Source organism: Nyctibius grandis, chromosome 4 (genome assembly GCF_013368605.1).
Source record: "Nyctibius grandis isolate bNycGra1 chromosome 4, bNycGra1.pri, whole genome shotgun sequence".
NCBI lineage: Eukaryota > Metazoa > Chordata > Aves > Nyctibiiformes > Nyctibiidae > Nyctibius > Nyctibius grandis.
Genome location: NC_090661.1, coordinates 8,889,381 through 8,912,583, shown reverse-complemented (window position 1 = coordinate 8,912,583; position 23,203 = coordinate 8,889,381). Strand labels below are relative to the sequence as shown.

General features: G+C 39.9%; 1 protein-coding gene across 1 annotated transcript in view; it reads right to left on the bottom strand.

Annotated features, from left to right (window-relative positions):
- HIPK3 (homeodomain interacting protein kinase 3) overlaps nucleotides 1-23,203 on the bottom strand; it is a 77,248-nt gene that overhangs the window by 52,408 nt on the left and 1,637 nt on the right. The window contains exon 2 of the mRNA XM_068399642.1: nucleotides 7,460-8,555. Within this exon, the coding sequence (XP_068255743.1) occupies nucleotides 7,460-8,553 (1,094 nt within the window). The 5' untranslated portion in view covers nucleotides 8,554-8,555. The remainder of the gene's footprint in view (nucleotides 1-7,459; nucleotides 8,556-23,203) is intronic.

Genomic DNA, 23,203 nt, shown 5'->3' with positions numbered 1-23,203 from the left:
TGCACAGTTCAAAGTGATAGAATAACATCTGCTAGCATGTTGAAGTGCAAGTTGTTTACAGAGGCATTTTTAGCTTGTTCTCGTACCGAGCTTCCCTGACAGAAAACTCAATTTATTAACACACCTTTGCTTCTCGTTTAAATATCTAAACTCCAAAATTTAAAAAAAAAATTGAGCAAGAATTTTAGGCATTGTGAAAGGAGAAAAACCAAGACATCCCACTCGAGATAAAGCTTATTTAGAAACTTCAAGTATGTGACAGCAATGGGCGGACTTGAAAAAGCAGTTGCTTCCCGAGATGTCAATTTTGCATGACTTCTCCCCTAGGTCATCTCTATAAACAAAATCTGTATCAAGATAGGTGTTCATTTGTATACAAGTTTTTAACTGATATTTTAAATATATGTAAGTTGCATGTTGATCTGATGTTTGGAGAAGATAATGGACAGGTTACTCAGATGCAATGGATGTGTTACTGAGTCCTACTGACAATCCTAACCTACAAAAAGAAAACACTGAATTCAACAAAAACACTGTAGAGAGGTACTGTCAGCCTGCATTCTCTGGAGTCCCTGCAGTGACAAGGACTACATCTAATGAACTTACAAAGGCCAGTGAGAAAACAAGCTCTCCAGGAATTTACGGCCACAAGAATTTTTTTTTCTTATTTTGAAGGAATGTGTCTAAGAAAGAGGGAGAACAACAGATCAAATAAATTTCATAAATTTGAGAGGAAAAAAAACAGCATAAGCTGTTGGTGGGCATGAAGCTGAGAAGGTCATAAATAAAAAGCTGTCCTAGTGCAACAGCCTCAGAGCATGCACGTAGTCCTCACTACAGCCCAGCTCATGGGCAGTAATTAAGCCCCACAACTCAATTACTTTATTCTTTTTCCAAAATCCTTTAAAGAAGAAGGGATCACACAAGATCAAATCACTCTTCCAAGCTGCAGCAGAACTGACTGGACAAGTGAAAGCAATGTCAGGACCACAGGACACAATGATGATCACTCTTCCTTCATCCTCTCTGATCCTTCATGGGAGAGGAGGGTAAGAGGAGGAGAGGGCGAAAAGCTTGCTCTCATCCAACAGGAATACATCCAACAGCAATTTTTCCATCTCTCTGAGCTCCTCTGCAGCACTAGTGACATTTGGCATTTTGTCTGGAACAACTCTGTTGATTAGCAACTATCCTTAGTTGGAAGGCTGGAGGGAGGATATCGCTGTCCGATTCAGGAATGAGTTGACTCCACTGAGTGCATCTACTCACATCATTTGCTCTTCCTTATGTGCACATCGCTGAATAACTAGGATCGTATTTTACTGCTGTCACCAGCAGAGCAGAAAAACATTTCCAAGCTACGAGCGTCCCTTAATAACCGGACACCTTCCATTCTGCCAGCTGTCCACTCAAGTAGTCCATCAGCCTATCGCAGGTTCAGCTGGTGCCCCATTTTACAGAGATCCATTATATTGCTTCCCATTCATTTAATTTCCCAATGAATTTGACTATGCTAAACAGAAGTTTGCGTACAGACCACTGCATGCCAAGAGGAGCATCCTTCCATCAGGAAACCGAGTGCTTGTTCTCAAAACATATTTCCAGTAAAATTTCCAGCTGTACTCTAGCAGCAGTGTAATCTGACGCAGTATGATGAAGTAAATGTTCAGAGACAAGAGGCAAAAGATAGGAAATGTAACCGTTGGGGCAGCTACACAAGCAACTGGAGCAGCGACTGCTCAACTCCCTTCGGAGGTTGCACATAAGAAGCACGCAATGAAATAACACACTCCTACACCTGCAATGGCTACTGTTAAGTCCATGATATTAGAAGGATTTTATGAACGGTAAGTTTTGAAAGGTTTACTGAAGTCTCATTTTCAAAATCCTGTCTTTTAGGAAGACAACCCCAAACTAAATCAACATGAAGGTGATTCCCCTTGAAAAACAATTAACCAATAACTCCTCCCAACCAACAGCAAACCCTAGAAGTCACGAAGCTCTGCACACACAAGGTCTCCCTTAGCAATCTATGCTTGACATGCAATGCCAACACAGCAATGTGTTTTATCAGTTCAGTTGGTGTTACAGTCAAGCAACAAGTGGGAGAAGAAAAGTATCAGAGAAGGAAGAGGCTTCATCATTACCAAACCCTGCCACACAGATGTTACCATTAGATGGAACCGTGCATCTTTTAAATACAATTTTACCTGCTCTGAACAACAGCTGAATGGTATGGACGACAGCGATGTGCAGAAGGCATCGCTAACTGTCATTTGGGTATTAGCTAATGAGTAAAACAGAACCCCTTAACCGCTGGTGTTGTGCACAGCTACTTCAAAAAAGGGGAAATTATGCACAGGTTTCAACAGAAGTTTCTCTGGAAAAAAATCCTGGAGGGAGCACCACAAGAAAGAAGAGGTCTGCTGCAAAACCAGACCTAAAGTTATCTCTGAACACAAAACACTGAGAAGGCCATTGATTCTCACAGCAACAGAAAGGAAAGTCACTTGGCTCCCTGCAGCACATCGGCAGAACTACTTTGACCACTTCAGATCACTCAACTCTTTTTGCAGCTTACTGCTCCTTGGAACCTGCCATGTTGAAGCCCCTCTTCTCACACCCACTCCCCTAAATACATCTAACCTCAGGAGAGAACAAAGTAAAGGAAAATGACTTCCAGAGGCAAACACCATGCCCTGGAAAAACTTTCTGCTTCACTAGATAACTGCAAGACACCAGACTTAGAAATAAATGTGTTGATTCCCCTCCTCCACAGCCTGCACTGTGCGATAAGGGGAAAACCAGCTTTTCATTTTGGATGCCACACTCCCCTTTCTGTGATTTGGGGCACAGCTGACCAAAAGGACAACAACATACTTACCATGACATTTCCATATATGACAAAAGCTTGATCACCTACGCTGTAAGGGCTTTTTTCTTTTCAAAATGTATACACTGCCTAGTTATTTACCTACTTAGATCACTCAAAAAGGTCAACAGTCTTAACGTGTGAGGCCAGCAGCAAAGAAAAGGCTTTAAATACCAGATCTCTCTACCCACAGCTATTAAAATCCAGACCAGCATAAAAACAGCATGTAAGCACAGACACTGTCTTCTAGGGAAAGAGTATTCAGAATAACATTTCATCTTCAAAACAAATACAAAACAATAATCTGTGACTTAAGACAGTGTACTGTGGTTAGTATTTATTCATATCCATACCCTAACTTCTAGCAATAGATAACAGCCAGGAGTTTCCAAAAGGTAATGAAACGTCAGAAAGCATTTTTATACTTTTTAACCACTTTCTTACTTCTCTTTGCTTGACAAAGCTGAAACAGAAACAAGGAAACCAAACCATTATCTCTCCATCCAGTTTGTCTCCATTTTTCTGCTTGTCTACATCCTTTTAAATTCACTTAGTCTCACTTTTTTATGATCTCTCCACTACTGTAATGTCTCCAGTAGTCATTATGTCATCTCTTCTTCTGCTGTAGACTAAGTCAACCTCTTATCCATTCACCTGGCTGTATTACGTTCCCTGCTTTAAGTCCTAATCCTCTTATTACTTATTTTTTCAATTCATTACTCACTTCCTCTTATAGATGTAAAATACTGATACTACCATTCAAAACAAACACCGTAACATTAGACTTTGTGGCGTTCTCCATTCTCATGATAATTAGCTCATGACAATCCCATGAACAAGAAAAAGCAGTAATGAGATCTGAAGAAAAAAAACAACACACAAAAAAACCTCAAACCCTTTCTCATTATTCACTTCTGCAAAACTTCTTTGTGGGTTTTTCTTAAGCATTCATCATAGAATGGTTTCAGTTGGAAGGGACCTTAAAGATAGATCACAGGCACTGCTGGGCATACGCTTTCCATAGAGACGTGCAGATCCTATTCTTGAAAATGACCATGGTGTAAATTAACAGTGCTTCCAGAAATAACTGTTCCTCCCTTCTCCCAGGGCCACCTCCCTCCCTCCCTCCCTCCCTTCTCATGCTGGCACAAGCACTTGGGCTGATGCGGAGTGAGCACAATGAGGGACAGGGTCAGTATCACCCCCAGAGCAGGATGGCACCAAAGCGTTGAAAAGCAGCACCCTGATGCTGTGGGGATGCAGCCCTGCTTCCTCTCAACCTGCACCATCATTTAAGGGCATTTCATTCCATCCTTTTCTAAGACCTCAAATCCTGTAATAGTCGTTTTAAAACAAAATGTTTTCTCTTAATAACTCTTTCTTTAAATTCCTGGGCCTGGCTGAGTGCTTTTGCACATCAAAAAGGCCAAGTTCACATCACATTTATCTAGGAAATATCCATATAAATGTCAAAGCAGTGTGTTGTGCCTGTCACTTGGTGAAGCAAAGTCTCACGCACTGTCATCTCTGGCCATGTAAGGGGTCCCCACCGGTAAGAGTCACAGGTAAAGCTCATGACAATACACATACATCTTAGCACAGAAACAATTTTCAAAGATTGTACACAAGAATATGGATGGGATCACGCTAATAAAAGAGGTGCTGTAGGGAAGAAGCATATTTTTAAAAAACATTTCTGATTTTAACTCTAATTGGATTAATTTAGCTTGAAACTTTAAATAAAAATCTATTTAAACAAGTGTTTTCTTGCTAAATAACCTAAACACATAGCACCACTGAGTTTAACGGGGCGGGGAGGAAGAGAGAGATTTCAACATCCCAACTGCTGCTTGATTTTTTTAAAGGGTTTGTTTCAACATGTCAGGGTCGAACAAGTCAAACCTGCACTATCACTCCCATCCTTTTCTAATACAAAAAACATCTAATACAAAAAATATAACATTACAGTTATATTTTATGAAGTAGCTCCTTATTCGATTGACAAGAAGCACAATCTCTTGCAAAATAAATTCCATCTCAATACAACATATTCTCTGAAGGCCCTTCTCATTCCTCTTTAAGGCTTTTCTCTTCAAATTTCCCAGGCATCATCTATTTTGTGACCTTTTGGATCAAATCCCTATTTACTGATATTATTTACACTAGTCAGGTGCTTCCAAAGCAATAAAAAGAAAGTTTGAGAAACTGTATGCCAAGCTACACAAAGTTAATTCGAATCACACAACTGCTAGAGAGCTATACATCCACGATGAAATCCAGCACGCTAAAAACCTTTTCAGAAGTAAACTTTTTGCTGAAAATAATTTTGAAGTATAGTATCTTTTTTTTCAAAATTACTTCAGTTTCAAAGTTATCTCAACCAATATTTAACTTAAATGTAACACCAAAACTATTCAAGTAGATAGACCCTAACCTTTTCTCTTTTTGTATGTCCTTTTTACTTTCAAAAAAATACTGACTTAAACGCTACTTTGTAAGAAGGATTATAAAACTATACAAGATAAAAGAATTATGATCTTCTACTGAATAACCTGAATATTTACAAAGCACTTAAGTGCAACTTACTAACTAGGGAATTTTGGGTGCACATTACATGAATCTATATGAGTACCATTCAACATCATTGAGCCAAGACAGGCATATACACACCCACAAATCTTATTCTTGGGGGGAATAAAAAAAAAAGAATATATTTGAATATACATCCACAACGAACACCACTTACTCACAGTGCAGTGCATGTAATGCAATAGAAGTATCCAAAATGCACACAAGGTGCCAAGGAGTTGCACACTGATCTTGCCAGCGTGCAGACCTGCTCAACCTAGTAAGCATGTCAAAATTCTATATGAAGTATAGGTGCAAAGGAATATCAACCCAAGTAAAACAAAACTACAGCTAAAATTTGTGTGTAGGCAACTGCATAAGCACAACAATGCTATGTCTAATGAGCCATCTGAAACAGAAAAAACAATTTGAAACTAGTTAGTCGAGAACAAAGTACTACAATAGGACCACCCAGCCTGGCTGCCTAGAGCCTCTCCCTTTGTCAGTTCTTGGGGAGGGAGGAGGGAGAAATGGCAATAGCTCACAATAATCTGTAATTGCTTCAATAAATAAAAGGCCAAAATACGTAAAGAAGTGTTCTCAGACCACGCATCTTGAGCGTCTGCTGAATTACGGATTTGTACAGAACAGCTGATGTTACGAGATATTTGCACTTGTCTAGAACCTCACAGAATTCAGGCCACCTTTCAAGGCTTGCCCATTTTTGTCCTGAGGGGCCTGAAAATACTGTCTTGAGTAGTGTACAGCTATTACACCAAAATGAACTCTCAAGTTACTTAATTTCTTATTTCCTCTCGTGCACATTTTTGTATAATGTGGATATGCATCAATCCATATCGTTTCCCAATTTAGCTTTCTGTTGACGAACTCTTTTAAACCCTTAGCTGCAGTTTGTAATTAAGTAATAGAGAAATGCAGGTGATGAATTAGAATATTTTATGTGAGTACTGTGCATAAGTGTTCTTGTTTACAAGCTACAGTCAAAAAATAGTTAGATTCTTCTGGCATGAACTCTAATCACTAATTCATCAAGCCTAGAATTGCATTGCACAAGTTTTCACTTCCAGTACGAAAAGCTGTAAAATATTTAAAATTTTCTTCAAATTACTTATTGTCCTAGTTTACTAGCTTTTTACTGAATTGGCAGACAGGCAATACACAGGACATACTATTGCCAATGATGCAAAGCAGAACCAAAAAAAGGTCTTCAATCAAGGCAAGTTCAGCTTATAAAGAAAACAAAAGGACCTCAGATGCTAAATATTAATACCTTTTAAATGTCATGCAGATTGGATAACTATACGAAGAAAGGATTAAAAAACAAACAAAAATGATCAGAAATACACATCCATTTTGAGGCAATGTAGAATGCAACCATGTACTAAAATCACTTTAAATGCCTGCCTGGTATCACCTTAAACTTCTAAGTATCTTCTCATTCACTAACCCCAGAAGTTCACTGAAGGCCACCATTGCTGAAGGCACTCAATCAGAATGGAGTTTATATGAACTAGGCAAAATATTTACAAGTGCTGGAGAAAACCAGAGGCATTTACATAATCTTTGGCAACAGGATATAAAAGTATGGCACTTCTAGTACACTGTCCAGCTGCTTACAGAAAAAAAGTACCATGTTAGGAAGACAGGAAAGGCATCCTCATCAAGAACATGAAAGCTATTTTTTTTTTTTTTCTATTTTTCCTTTTAAAAAAGTCTCATCAGAGGTCTCAAAATAACAGTAAGTGATGACTTCAGAGTACAACATAAAACATACTTCTAGGAGAAAATAACACTATAAAAACATTCAAAGCAAGTATTCACACTTAAAATGGTAACCAACCACTTAATCTTAGTACGGCCTACATTCTTAGATGGTCCTTACGTTTCCCAAATTATTCTTATCAGTTATCTGGAAGAGTAATTATTTAAGCCATTAACTTTAATAAATGCTAAAACCTTGTTCCATTAGAAGTTAAAAACAAAGTAAAAGACACCTACCTGTAATACCGAGATTGTAAATAGGTTGAACAAATAGTCTTTGATACATGGCTGGCAGACCCAAAGTCTATTACTTTAACCCGGTAAGGCTGCCGAACAGGATCCACCAACATAATATTCTCTGGTTTGAGGTCAGCATGGATTAAACCCAGACTTTTTAGTTTTTTCAGTGCAGTGGCCACCTGTTGCAGAATAGGCCGTATTACTTTCAGTTGCAGGGGGCTGAATTTGTTTTGTTTCAGGAAGTCATACAAATTCTGTTCCAACATCTCAAAAACCAGACAAGTATGGTTACGATGCTGAAAGCATTCATAGGCTCTCACAAAGTTAAATTCATCAGCATTTTCAGTACTTAGTCTCGCTAATATGCTCACTTCTATTTGTCCTTGGCGTGCATATGAAGGATGATTCTTCAAGATTTTGATTGCCACAATCTCATTTGTCCCCCTTTTCCAGCACTTCACTACTTGTCCAAAGGTCCCTCGCCCAAGGAAATCAAGAACCTCGTAAGTGTTTTTCACAGAACACAATACCTCATGCTGTACTAACTGGTAATCTCCATCTCCGCTTGTACCACTTTGTTTTGCAGTTGCAGCCGTTGTCACAACCGTCACTGGGTTTGCTACGTTGGTTTGCAACATTGCAGGCAGGATGGACAGTTCATCAACAATCTGCATCGTGTTGTTTTGATTATCCAGCTCTTCGCTCTTACGCTTCAATCCACATCGCTGGGGTCCTTCCAGGATATCTGATCGGCTTCCTTGCGTTCCAGTCCGAGGTGCCTCTAACTGAGCTTGCTGCGCCCGCGCTGCTAACGCTTTTGTAGCACCTGCAATATTTTTTAAAGCAACAGCATTCGACTGCAACAAAAAGTTCTGTCCTCGAGGTCTGTCAAATGGGTTTTTAGTCTGAAAGAAAGTACTAACCCTGTGGGGAGAAATTCCAAAGTTTTTACCATTCACATAGATTTGTGGGTAGGTTCTTTCGTGGTACACGCAACTGCTTGGTTCTAATTTTAGTTTCTTCACACTACAAAAGGCACTTGACTGGGTTTGATAAACATATGGTGGATAGACCAAGACTTGTGAGGCCATACCTACAGAAGAAGAGAGAAAGAAAAAGCAAGTGAGAATCCTGCATTCATATTTCCATTTGCAGCAGCTTTCTCTTCTAAAAAAATCAGGACACAAGTATATTTTCCAAACGAGCTAGCCTAAAGTAATTTCATATTTAGTTTCTTAGGGCCAATAGCAAGGTCCTCACGCCTTACCAGTGTGCACACTCCAGAACACAAAGACTGTGGCAACAGCAGGTTACAGCAGTAAGTGCTTTTGCCGGTTGCACAGTGCAGGGCTGAGACAGTCTGCAGCAGGCAACTACTTATAATTTTTCAACTGGCAGAACCACCTTTGTGCTACTAAAAACTCAGCTTTCATTTAAAAACCCCCAGCATTTCTACATACAAAAGTACCATAGTGTTCAGTAACACAAGTTAAATAATGAATTCAAATATTTATCAAGGACGATGTAAAATAACTTAAAAGCTCTTAATTGTGAGCTGACACTACCTGTTATACAAGGTATCCGACCTACTCATCGTAGGTGCCATTGGGCTTCTGAGAACAGACAGACAAATGACACAACTGTCACTGCTCCAACCATTTCACCACGATGAAAGTGAAAGCGATCGGGCGGTGTGATGGGGCCCAAAATACCTTAGGGGCATGTGTATCTTCACATAAACAATTGCAGGTTTCCGGGTATATTAAGATATACAGTCATCTAATCCATTCACAAAAGGCAAGTGCTTTCTTTAAGTTATATACCATCCCGTTGCAAAAGTTTGCGCATCAGTGACAGTTGTGGGAGGCAGAGGCATCAGTTTCCTGCCCCCTTCAATTCAGACTTGGAAACTAAATATTAGCCTCATACTTTCCAGACGTGCCAGGTTCATGAGTTGGACCACAGAAAACCTGCACTCTGAGGTAACCTGCTAAATTCACCAAGTACAATATTCCACAGACCTATAAAATATGTCCCTGATCAAGATCATTTCTGAAACCTGGGCTGATAATTGTAGGTAGAGAACTTATAAGGACAGACTTCTCAGAGAAAATTTATTTTCAAGTGAATGTGAAAGGAAGAAAATGAATATATTTTCCTGTATATATTTTTCATATATTTTTAAGATTTTTTTTCTGCCAACACAATTAATTCCTTGATAAAAGAGAAGTGAAAGTTAGAATAAAAGATTATGGATAATTTTAACATTTGAACTCCCAGTAAGGCTAAGAACAAAATTTCAACCTGAATGACTCCACCTTCCTTCAAGTCATCACATTTTTGAAAGGCTATGCCTGTACAGCCTCTCAGAAAGAACACTCGCACCTGAGAAATCAGTAGTGAAGAACAGTTTTGCGCAAGAGGAGGCAGTCTGCCAGCCCAGGAAGCCCTTGAGCACAGCAGCCCCGTTCTGCATAGCCCACATGATGGCACAGGATTAGTCCCACTGCCTCCCCGACTCAGGATACTGGTTCTGTAGAGCCACAAGATTGTCCAGGGTCGTGCTCCACACTGCACCTCCCGTTCCCAGACACAAAGCAGAGCGTGCCAGCACAGCATCAGAGGGAGGAGGACAACGGCAGTGGTACCGGGTCTGCACATAGGACAAGGAATCTCAATTCCACTTTGAAATGCACAGACCCCATCTCTCAGATGCTGTACCTTCCAGCTCTCGTCTCTGCACTGACCCTGCTGTGTCCCCTTCCAGATTCATCAAACACCAGCCTTAAACTTTTATGTCACATAAGGCTAAACACTAAGAAAAAGGCACTGGATGGACCCCAGTGTAAATGACTACAAGGTTTCAGGGAAGCTATGGCTTATACCAGTGCCATCAGCTGTCAGAGATGAATTCAATACTAATAATACTTAATTAAATCACTTTTTCATACCAAGCGCATGAAGATTCTGGCAATAGGTATTTAAATCGCAGACGAGTCACATAAAACTTGAGCCAGACATTGCAATGACTCTGATCAAACGAAAACTAACCAAACGCACGACGTAATTACGCTAAAGCTGCAATTTGATTTATGGAAATTAGAATTTAAACACCTTAAGAGCAATTAAAATAATCATACCATCACCTCAGTTTAGCATCCTATAATGGTTTTTGCCCCAGCAGGAGAAGAAAACTTCAAAGCCCTTTCCTTTCCAAAGCTGTTTGCCCAGAGCCAGACAATGTAGAAAGCCGGAGACGGCCGGCAGCCAGGCTCTCTCATCACCAAACATAATGGGATTGCCACTGGCCTCCTGCTCCACACCAAGGATTTAAGACTAACTCTCAACCTCGAAACACAGGCAAAAATTCTCCAAGTTCTTGAATTCTCTCCTAAATAACATACCTCATCACAAAGCGCCTGGTGCACAGCATAAGCATGTTATTGACTATGAGACTTACCTCCTTTGCTATAATAATTAAAGGAATCATTTATCCTGATCACATTACTTAGAGCTCCAAAATCAACACCCACTGATCACCCCAGAGCATTCACACGTCCAAGCCTACTTGGAGCTTCCAGTGCCACCTGCACAGCTCAGACCAAGCTGTTTGCCTCCTGGGCAAAAACAGGTCCATCACGAGCAGCCAAAGCTGCGCTGCCCGATGGGAAGGAGCCTGGATGCCTGACCCATGGGCGAGAGGTCTGTCAAGCTGCAGCAACCCCAGCAGGTCTATTCCTTATGGTTCTGCCATAACCAAATGGTGAACATCTTGCTTGGTTTAACTTCTGAAGAAGGTATTTGTCCATGTAAGCGTGTCATGACAGCTGATGGCATGAAATTAAGACGATTACTTTGATAAAGTAGTAATAAACATACACTGCAACTAAAGAGGTTTTCTGAAGACAGGACAACAACACAGTGGGGGGAAGCACAGGGGGAGGACAGTCCTCTAGCACGGCCAGAGGACCACTCAAATCCTTACTTGAGCCTGTTGGGACCATTGGCATTCAAAAATGTGTAAGTTTTCTATAGCTCATACTATTCAAACCAGTCCAGGAGGACTGGAAGCATATAGTCCCAGCTTCCTCTTTAACATTAATTTCAGTTGGATGAAAGAAACTAGGCTATCATCTTTGGAGGTCTGCGTATTTCTTACAGGCTTAACTCCATGACCCTGAACTCCAACCACACTAACAGCTCTGTTCTCAGATAAGAAGTGTTTGTTTAGTTATTATGAGAACATTTTTAGCAACTCCAAGAAAAAAAAATTAATCACTAAATAAAACAGATGACATACCCTGGAAGAACAACTTTTGATGCAATCATGACAGACTGAACCAAAAAATGTCAAGTTTTACTCCATAAAAGTAAAAACGGTCTTAGAGTTCTTGTACAAGCACCTAATTTCTTACCTTCCCCTAAACACTTCTCCTTTACCCCCATTATTTTCTTTGTTTTTTAAACCTGTACTTCAAGATGCAATCTCATTTGGAGAAGCTACAGCATCTTCATATAACCAATGAATGAGGTCTTCCTGTGAAACAGACACATTAAAACCCTGCAGCATCCTAACACCTGAGGTTGCTTGAAGACCTCTGCCATGCCCTCATACACAGCGCTCAGAAGACGTTTCAGACAGAAGCGCACTCTTTACTATACTTTAACATATATGCAATGAAATACACCAGAACAGTATGTAACTACCCAATACAACCAGCTGCTGGAGACCTGCATCTCTGAGAAGCTAAGTTTATTAATAGAATTAACTTCCCCCAACCCAGATGAAAACCCAGCCCCACATCCAGACAGCAGAGCTGCACAACAAACCTTAAAGTGAAAGGGAAAGTACCACAACACCCTCTACTATAACAGCATTGCCATGTTGTGGGGGCTTTTTTGTTGTTTGGGATATTTTGTAATTGGGAGGTGGTGGTGTTTGGTTTGGGTTTGTTTGGGTTTTACTATTTTGGGGGATTAAGGTTACAACATAATCCCACAGATAGCTACGCGGGAAGGAGTGAAGTTACTGTGTTGGAGAGTTGGTCTTCTAGTGAAAAAAAAAAAAATATACTGCATTTTCACCTGCCACAGAGTGGATATTTCTTTTCCTTCCTTGTCACAATGTCACTGAGCTTACACATCTTTTTGCACACTTCCTATTGAGACTACTCCCGCTTCCTCATACAAACTGAAGCTTGCCAGACTATATCCATACTAACAAGTCCAGCAGCACAAGAAGATAGAGATGTGTAGAGCAAAGCAGTTGGTGCTAAAGGAAAGAAAAAACTCATTCTGTGTTCATGTCAGGGAGGGTACTTGGGCCTGAGCATTCATGAGCAGCTGGCGCACATCTTCCCACTAAATTTCATTTAAAATAAAATCCAAATGTGTGCACTGCAAGACCACTCCAGGATACAAATGAACTGAAAGTAAACAAAGCCATCAGAAGATGGACTGAAGAGCATCACCCCCACATGAAGTACCAGGTGCAGCCTCTGCCTAACAAAGTAGCTTCAGACTCGATTTTCAGTTTTAGTCTCAGAGAAGTCCATCCGTTCTCCCTACACACATTTTTAAAGCTCTCCTCTCATTCCCCAAGTGCAAGACGACCATCGTAACTTCACTCTGGCGCAGCGACCGCTCCCGGGCAGCGGCACACACAAGCTAAAGTTGGCCCTGGAGTGCTCCAGCTTGCTTTGCTCTCATACCAAGGTTGCTGCATCCCACCTCACGTGCCAGGTGCTGCTAGTGAATGCTGCAGGGAAGGTAGAAAAGAAAGCCTGTCTCGAGACACATACCAACCATTATTACCTCTAGATAGGGTCCCTTCGAAGGAAGTGAGTCTTCTTGGCTAAGTCTGAAGCAGAGAGAACTGGGAAGTCCGCACTTGACTTAGTAAACATTAAATTATACAAAATGTATGAATTTTGATCAGAGTTAAAATCGTGAATTTTGTGCTTCTGAACAAAGTAATGAAGTAAACATATTTTAAATAAGTAAATTCATTTTTTATTCATATGAATACATACATTTTCACAAAGTAATGACAATAATCAGGAGGTGCTTCATGGTCCACCCTCCCAGCCAAGCTTCTCTCTACAGAAACTGAAGAGAACCATGCTCAGTGAAATGGAGCACGTCTGGTAACATCCTGCTAATGTTCACCTAACTGTAACAATGCTCTTTACTAGATTCTTAAAATTATGTCCCCAGCCTTCTCCAGCAGTCCTAGACAAATTCATAAACATGATCCATTTGGCAGACTGTAACAACCTCGAGAAGCACAATCTGTTCCAGGTCTGACCATCATTAATAATTAACTATAAATTGACATTTCCTCATGAGAGAGTAAGGGGGGTGTGTAGCAGAGTAACTAGTTAGTAAGACCACTTCAGCAGAGTTGAAGAGAAATTGCCACATTGCACTCTTAATTCTTCTGCAAGATAAACAGCCCCTTTTAAATGCCCCGAGAAGTGCAATCACTATGTTGCTGCTGTTGCAGTAAAATTCCCAGCAGGCAAAGCCTAGCCAGTGGCAGCCACCTCATACTATAGTTACAATTTAACTCAAGAAAACTTGTTTTCCAACTTCTTCCAAGCCTCCATCGGTGAGAACCAGTTCCAACACACTTGCACCCTTCTCGCAGCTTGGCTGGGCATCAAGGGAGGCTTTCTAAAAGCTCAGTAACTTCCAGCAAATGCAACTCGAGCAGTAGCACATACGAAATGTTTTATTTACATTATGCATCACTTTGAAAACACTGTAAGGACACTCATTTTTCCCAGGTAAAAAAAAAAAAAAATTGTTCTTTTTAAATTAGGTGCCAACCAGCTTTTCAAGTTATTTAGGAAACACAAATCTGAATTATTTGCCCTCTCTTTCCCCCACCAGAAGAAACATTATTACTGGTAGTAGCAGCACCTCTATGTTACTGTTTATTTTGGATACTTAGCTGAACAAGCTGTACTGATGCAAGCACTTTCATACCCATGAACTGTTCACCCTGAGGAATTCCCTGACTCCAGCTGTACGATTCAAAACAAAGCACTGGCAACTGAGGTTTCATCCAATTTATAAAGGAAAACATATCCCCAGAAAGTGCAAAGTGGCAAGAGATACAAGCCCAGAGAATCCCACCCGCCTGGCCACCTCGAAACCAGCTCTGCGAGCAGACCTCTGACCCATGGCCGGGAGGGAGCAGAGCAAAGGAGAAAGCATCGAGGTGTTTCAGGTAACACGTGCCATGTGAATTGTTTTCTCACATAACCAGGGAGGCAATACCGGACACAAACTGCACAGGCACACACACACACTCCACCACAGAGAACAGTGAGATGTAGAGGCAGCTCTGATGCTGGCTCACCAAGGAAGCCAACACCCAGGTCTAGGGGTAGCAACCAGAGACCCAGAAGTTTAATGGCAACAGCAATGATTACGATCTTTGATTAAAACACGTAAGATATTTCAGAGCTCAGGAATTCTGGCCCATCGTACACCAACAAAACTAAGCTGAGCTGATGGTAGCCTTTGCCTGACAAAACCTCAGTCCTGCACAGATCAGTGGTGAAGGTTGAGGCTGGAAGGGCAGAGGTTGGTTCCAAGCTTGGAGAGAGTCTTAGTGACAAGCAAACAGTAAAATGATCCAACTTTGCAGTTGCAAAATGCAGTTACTACCCAAGAAATTGGTTACAAGGCCAACTTCAGATTTGTGCAACATTTGGGATTTTCTTTAATCAAACACTACCAATGTTGCATTGATACCAGAACTTGAAAATATAACTTCGTTTAAGTGTAATGTGAACTAGTCTCAATTGCACCATTGTCTCAATGCCTGGAAACAGAATTGACGCCATACACTGAACACAAACATATTTTACATAAAATATCAGAGTGAGCTCCTGTGACTCAACGCTGTCATTTGTACTGAAGAATACAATCACTATATTCATATTTTCCACAAATATCAAAAGCTAAATCTTGTGATGCCAATATGACTGCAATCAGAGTTAAAAAGACAAATAGAACAATACTTCAAGCATGTATTTTTCTGCTGGGCAAGAAGCTCTTATGCAACTGAAATGAAAGCACAAGCAGCGCAGTATCGGCCACCAGCCCCGAACAAGGGCACGCTCTCCAAATCAGAATGTGCCACCATCAACACAAACGGCGCATTTCAACCAGCCGGGGCTTCGCCAGCCTAATCTCTTCTTTTAAAAGACTAATTCTTTTTGAACCTGAAAACAGCAGGCACACTGAAACAACAGTCCCTAACAGCGGTGTTTAGGAGAGCCCACACCTTCGGGCTCTGCACGATACAGTGCCGAAGTACATATTTAAACTACTGCTACTGCCTGTCACTCTTTGATACATTGAGAGGGATTAAGGTGAGTAGAGAGGTAGGACATAAAGCCATGCTTTTTTGATTGCTCTAAGTATTTCCAGAAGATTTTGCCACCTTACCTAAAGTAGAAATAAAATTTGACAGAGGGGTTTAGCACAAACTGCCTGTTGATAAACCACCTGTTCAAATGTCACTTGTTTTTAAAAAAAAAAAAACAAAAAAACACAAACACCTTCCTGCACAAATCTGTATGCCATTTTTCATTCTTGTTTCCAGCCATTTTATTTTGATTTCACAGCTTAATTTTGCATTCTTAGTCTGCTGGGCTTTTGTTAGAATTAGAAGTGGACCAACCCAGCTAAGAAATTTATTTAGAAGTTTCATTTTAGAATAGCTCTAGACAATATCAAATGCAGCTCCTGCAAGAATATAAATCTAGATGGCTATTTTCCTCATTGCTACTTCACTTTCACAGAATGGCTGGTATGCCAGAACATCTGCATGCCCACGAAAGCGTCCTACTTACATAAAGTTGATTCTTCATCAAGTCCTCTAAACTGCTCAACGTGGAGGAGTTTCACTCAAAATTATCTTTCACCTTCTTATTATAAAAGATTTTCAGCCGGACAAAGAACGCATCAGTACAGCGGCACAAAATTACTGTTCTCCCCACAGGACTTGCACATTAAGTTTGCAACAGTGCACACACAAATAACCCACCGAGCTCACCGACTCTGACATGTGATGCAAGAATTTGCAAATCAGGATCTACTGTACCAAGTGAGCACGGCTTGGGAGGTGTATGAAACCATTTCCTACACATCGAGAATTACCCAGCAGTAGGTAACATTTGAGTTAAAGCTTTCCCCAAATACATGAAAACTCATAATCACTTGTCCAATAGGACCAACAAGAACTTGGTTATCACGCAGTTACTGAGGTGCCAAGACAGCATGCCTACATCATACTCAAATTCCTTCTGCAACAGAAATATCAATTCTTAGCCTTTTTTCAAATCTGATTTAACTGTAAAAAAAAAAAAAGACATCTAATCCAATATACATCTCTTGATTTATCTTTGAATGCTACAATCTTCAGTTCATTCACTTCAGCTACATCCAGTAGCAACTTTCAAACATATACTTACTGAGGTACATACACACACACCCCTCAGCAGGTGTATATTTGAAAGTTTATGTGTATATATACACACACAGAGAATGAGAACTCTTCAAAGTCCTCATTTTTATTTTTTTAGAATACAAATTCCTCACTGGAAACTGTGTTTTAAATGATATTTTACCTTTATATAACACGTGTTTTTCTTTCATTGTAAGCAACATCATGATGATAGCGTTGGCTGTTTACTGTAAATAGCTGTATAAATTAAACCTGTCATATGTAGAACAATAAAGAAAGAATGAGGGAAAAATAGGCATTTATCACTTTTTTCAGATTTCTAAAGATATGGATGAAGCAGTGCTTCCTACGGCAAAACTCAGTGCATTAGAAATGCATACTCTCTTACAGAAGGCTCAGCTTTTTGCCTCCTAAAGAATCAATAACTGTAATAACCTATATTATAATGTTTCCCAAAGCTACCAGTGCACAAAATTTCTCCCTCTCCCCCACACAAAGAAACTTATTGATTTAACTACACAGAAGAATGTGCAAAAAAAAAAAAAAGGCAAAACTGCACATAGCATATGACCCCACCAGCTAGAGCATAATACTGATAAATGTACGTCAGTTTTTCCTCTGTTGTGTTCCCTTCCATATTTAATAATCTTTCTATTTGTACAATAAATAAACTTTTTGCATTCACTCTTGTTTTAATCTTTAAACCTAAGCCTGGACATCTCTTCAACTGAGTTTTAAGAACACATTCAGTCTCAAAGAGCACTTGTCGTGCAGAGGTCCCAAAATATTTATGGAGAAAAACTCCCACGATATCCTCTTGCAGGGCTCAGAGCTGACCCAGTCAAAGGAAGACGTCAGCCCATAGCATCATTTCAAAAGCCATAAAGAAAAGGTATTAAAAAAAACCCTTTAGAATCTCATGAAAGCAATCCATTCCTATTGGGCTGAATACCAATTAATTTCCTGAATCACAAAATAAGTTGATATTAACAGATAAGGAAATAGGAGACAAAGTGCTTTTTTCTTCTCTTATGAAGACTGTTGCTTCCAAAGGGCTTCACAAGTAAGATGCCAAACACCAAAATTCCCATATTGAATAGATTCAAGTGATAAAAATTAAAGACCTTGTGAGGACCTCCTCTACCCCTATAAATAGTTTAAATCTTCAAAATCAAGCTGTGGACAAAACTTCTCAACTAGAACAGACAGACTTTAGACATGCAAGCAATTCTAATCATTTAAAAAAAAAAAAAGAAAAAACACAGAATAATTGAAAGGAAAAGGGTAGGAAGTCACAGATGACCAAAGTTTCTAGGAAAACACAGGAAGGAAGAGGTTTACAAGGCAATGATGCACATTAACAGCTTTTCAGTCACAGAGGCAGAAAGAAATCTTGTGAGAAACAAATAAAAAGCCTTCTGGAAATTGTGCAAGTTCCACCAATTGTTGTGTACCAACACAGGCAAAACCTCCACCATACGGAAGGGGGAAAAAAAAATGAGATCATTTTACTCAAACTAGTGAAATAAGGTAAAGGTTAACACACTATTTTTTGTAAACACTGAAAAAGGACCAAAACAAAGTAGTAAACAACAGAGACCATGGAAACGGAAGAGGAGAAATGTGTTTCCGTATCTACATATGAAAAAGTAAATTACTTCTGTAAGAGTAAATTACTAAGGTTTCAGATAAAATTGTGCATATAGATAATTTTTATGAATACCTGATGCTAGTGGTTACTCTTATCTTCCAGAGGGAGCTTAAGTCGCCAGCAAAAAAAAAAAAAGTTTCTTTGCTTCCCTTACAATAAACTTTGTATGGATTATCAGTACCGAGTTTGTTTTCTCCCTGTGCTTTTGTTCCTTTCTGTGGGCAGGCACTTGGTTCAGTTGATCCCAGCAGGATCGGGGAAAGGTTCAGATGTCAGTTCACATCCAAAGACCCGAGGGAGCCAGCCTGGAGGGATTTGGTCACACTAATATAAGCAGCAAACATCTTTGCAATGAAGACACTCCAGCCCCACACAAAGCGCAGCTGCACCAGTTATCGCAATCCCAGCTGAAGCTGTTCTACGGGCAGTTTTCCTGCCCAGGGACCAGTTTTGCAGTCTCACTTTATCACGCCTCAAGACAAGGTGAGCACGAGGTGAGGAGACCCAATTCCATCCCACAGTTCAACTTCTACCCAAGAGTCAAGTAAAACTAAAGTAAAACTCCTAAAACAACCCAAAGCAAGTTTTCTCAGGTACTGGACACCACTTGCCCCAAGGCAACAGTCAAGCTTCAGCTTTGTGATAAAAATCTTGTCTCACCCAGCGATTTAAATTCCTGCCAGTCTCACGCCTTGGAAGGCAAGTGTCCCAGTCACATAAAACCAGCTGCAGGACAATACAGTCTAGTAACCTTAAGGAGCACAGCCTCCGGTACAGAGAAGGGCAAGGAACACTCGGGTCGGTGGATTACAGAGAGGGGTTTCCGACAGGCATGGAAAGTGGCTGTGAGCATCTCCCACCTGTAGCCAGACCCTGCTCTGTTAACGGGACTCTGCACAGGTATTAGGACCTGAGCTTTCTTGTCCCTAAATTTTCCACCACTTACTCCGAATGGGTAGTTCCTGTGGTGCCGTACAGATTCAGCAAGTCTTGTTTGCACAAGTATGAAGGGATTTTCATTTGACAATAGCTGACTTTTTACATGAAAAGCATTAATCATATTTAATTTGTAACATGCTTTAAAAAGCACTAAAATAGGTTTCTAGAACTATTATTTTAGCAAGAATGGAAAAGTCACGAGTTCAAGATTACTGATTTAAAAAATAGGTTTTTTTGATGAGAGTCACTCATAACATGCAATAATAATTCTCTGTACATAAGAATCCAATTACTTTTTTAAGATTGAGATAGTTGCTGTAGCTTTGATCATACTAAAAATATACAAAAATATTTCTTATATCTGTTTTGTCTTTGGATATTTCACTGGGTCTTGTTTTATTGCCGTGTTTTGGAACTTGAACTCAACATTCTTCTAGGCTTCATCCTGTTATACCCCAATATTGTAGGACACAACAGAGCTGAAGAAAAGGCCATACTTTCAAAAAGGAATATTTTCTAACTTTTCCTGAAAACACAAGGTGAAAAAAGACTGTACAAAAAGTTTACATAATGCTGGGACTATTAAATATGTAAAGTTAAGAACACAGGGAGAGATATTTTGAAATTAAACTGATTGCAAGTCACTGAATAAGAAAAAAAAAAAATCAGAATGAAACTACTTGAATTGACTTGCTTAAAAAACACTCCAGTTATTTGGCTCTTCTTCCATTTTCAAGCAAAATTGCTAAGCTAGAGATTAACCCCATTTTGTTAGAAAGTTACCCACTCAAAATTGAAGTGGAATATTAAGACACTATATAAAAAAGAAAATAGTGACATAATGTGAAAAAAGACTATAAAACTGTACAAATATTATCCCCAAACTGCATCTAAAAGCAAGACTCACACCAATTCTTGCCATCTTTCCCAACATTCACTATATTGAAATAAAAGAACTAAGGGGAAAAAAAAAGAAAAAAAAATAAGGACCTACCCTGTAGGAAGTACTATGCTATCAAAAAGTCACAGACTAAAATCCACTTTCACAATTACATGTTGTTCCTCTGCTCATCTGTCACTCAAAAATTAGTGCCTCTGAAGAGAAACAGCTTCAATTACCCTAGAAATCTGTAAAAGACATAGAGGCTCTAAATTAAAATGGTCTATAGAGGGGGGGCAGGTGAAGCCAAGAACAGGTAACAGGATTTTCCAGGCTTTATGCTTCATTATAGGTTATTTCAGGTCAAATAGAGGGTGTTCACTGCCTGTACGAGTCAGAAAAGGCAACCCATTGCTAACTCATTTCATAGCACTAGCTCTTGAAAGTTGCTTTAAATATAGTTAGCATGGCCATTCAAGGTGCACTGCACACTCATCAGCGATCTCCAACACACTCAGTGCTCATCCTCGCTGAATTCTTCATATTTGGTTTCACACACAACCCAGCCTGAGTTCTGAAATACAGAACCAGACACCTAGAGACCCATCTCATACTTCACCTGAAGAATGTGCTTTTCTTCCAAGACCTGGATTGAAAGTAATACATTATTTTCCACTCCATCTCAGATTCTCAGTCAAGAGATCTGACGAAAAATAATATTTCAATGACTTCAGAACAGAAACATTAACTTAGTAAAAGCTCCCCAGCATCAAGCTCAACTCTTACTTCCCTTATTTTCAAAGGCAAGAAAATTTAACAGTTAGACCAGCTGAAAATAAGTATTTGACCAGCTGTGAGTTTACATAACCCATCTACAGCAGCTTCACAGTTTTGATGAAGAAGCACTAAGGATGTTTTCTTCATCAAATTAATCCTATGCCAAGACTTCTGAAATTCTCTTGTAACAGCACTGTAACACCATCAGGGAATTGAAGAAACTCAGAAAACACAAAGAGGTACAAACAAGCTTTTTCGAGGTATGAAAGGCAGATACTATTTCACAAAATTCAACAGCGAACACGTTAACTGAGGAGTGCTGGTATCACCACGAGGACATCCTACTTCCATGCTGCTTCTTCCCTCGATCCAGTATCACCAGTTACTCTCAGGCCTGCCCTACCGGATTCATACCTCTGTCAGTCGATAGAGCAGTTCACCTCAGCTGTAATGCTTCTGCCTATGGAATGAAATCATTATACATTCAGAGAAGCTAAGGCTTGTCTAATTTTAAAAAAACCCAAACAACATAGACATTCTCTGCTTTTTTCCACAATGTTCTGTGCAGAAAGCAATACTGCCTACCGTAACTATTCTGTACGTGCACTGCAGTCAGATGCCACAATACCTCACAGACCTCACACTGCAACAGCAAAATTTAGCTCAACTAAAAGAAGTTTTCCTTCTGTATTTAACATTCCTCTGAAATACATGTTCAGCCTCAAATGACAGTGCTGTGCCCGTGGCCAATGCTTTTCTTCCCCCCCACACACATCAGACAGACAACTACAAAATTCCTGTTTCAAAACGCACCGTTTTGTCAAAAGGATCTTTGTTGCTATAATCAGCACACTGGCAGAACGGAAAATACAAGAAAGAGAATATATACTGTTAAAAAGAAAACTATTCTAAAAACAGGAAGAGTCCATCCCTTAAAATAGTACAGGGAGGTGCATCCCTAAAGACACAAGCCTGCAGAAGCGCAGCCTGACATTCCTACACGTTTAGGTTGGGATTTTCACAAGAATTAAGCATAGTTAATTCTGTTCTACCCAGGAGCTGGTAAGCTAACGCCCTGCCTCTAAAGGCACTGCTCAGCCTCCCATCCCCTTTAACAGACACAATCAATCTGACAGATGCTTTTTGAAAAATCACCTCCAAACCAACATTTGTTTTGAAGCAACTGCTGTAACAACAAGAAAAGCAGCACACATGAATCCTAATATTTCTATCAGTTGTGTCAACTTCTGTAAGATGAGTTGAAAGCTCACTCTTCCTCCCCACACCCTGTCTTTGTCTCTGGCATCTCATTTTGCAGGAGCCAGTCTCATTTCCCTGTTTCTGTACGTAGTTGTTTGAAAGATAGGAGGGAGGAAACATGCAAACACAAAAAAACCTGAAACAAAGAAAAATCACAGGCACCATCAGAGACCCCAGGTTAGCGGCAACTTCCTGAGTGATTTTTTTAATGAAACTCTATTCTAGCTAATGGAATCTCTCTGATTACAAAGTGCCCTCAAACCAGGAGAGCCACACACCACCACAGCCTGAATTAGAGCATCTAGCCAAATGTATCTATGAAAAAATAATGTACAAGCACAACGAACGCCACACCCTGAGCAAGCAGCAGAACTCGCACTACAACAGAAGTCCCCAGTAATAAGCGCATTAAATGAAAACTCTAATTCCTGTTTTACGTGATTATAAACATCATCTCAAAGTGCGCTACCATAAATGGTTCGCGGCAGCACAGATAAAGCATTCACCGCTGTTATATCAGTATCGGTTTTCTCCCGGTAATTCCACGTTAACACTTTGCTCTATTTATTTGCGATCTCACCATGCCACTTCGTAATACAGTCTTGACCTATTTTCCAGATGCTTAATTAATCTTTTTGCTGGCTGCCACATTTATTAGACAGTTACCGTGTGAATTTTAAACTTAGCTTATAGAAACCTTTAGCAAATTAGCTCTGTTACAGAATTATTGCTATGTCAGAAAGTATGTCC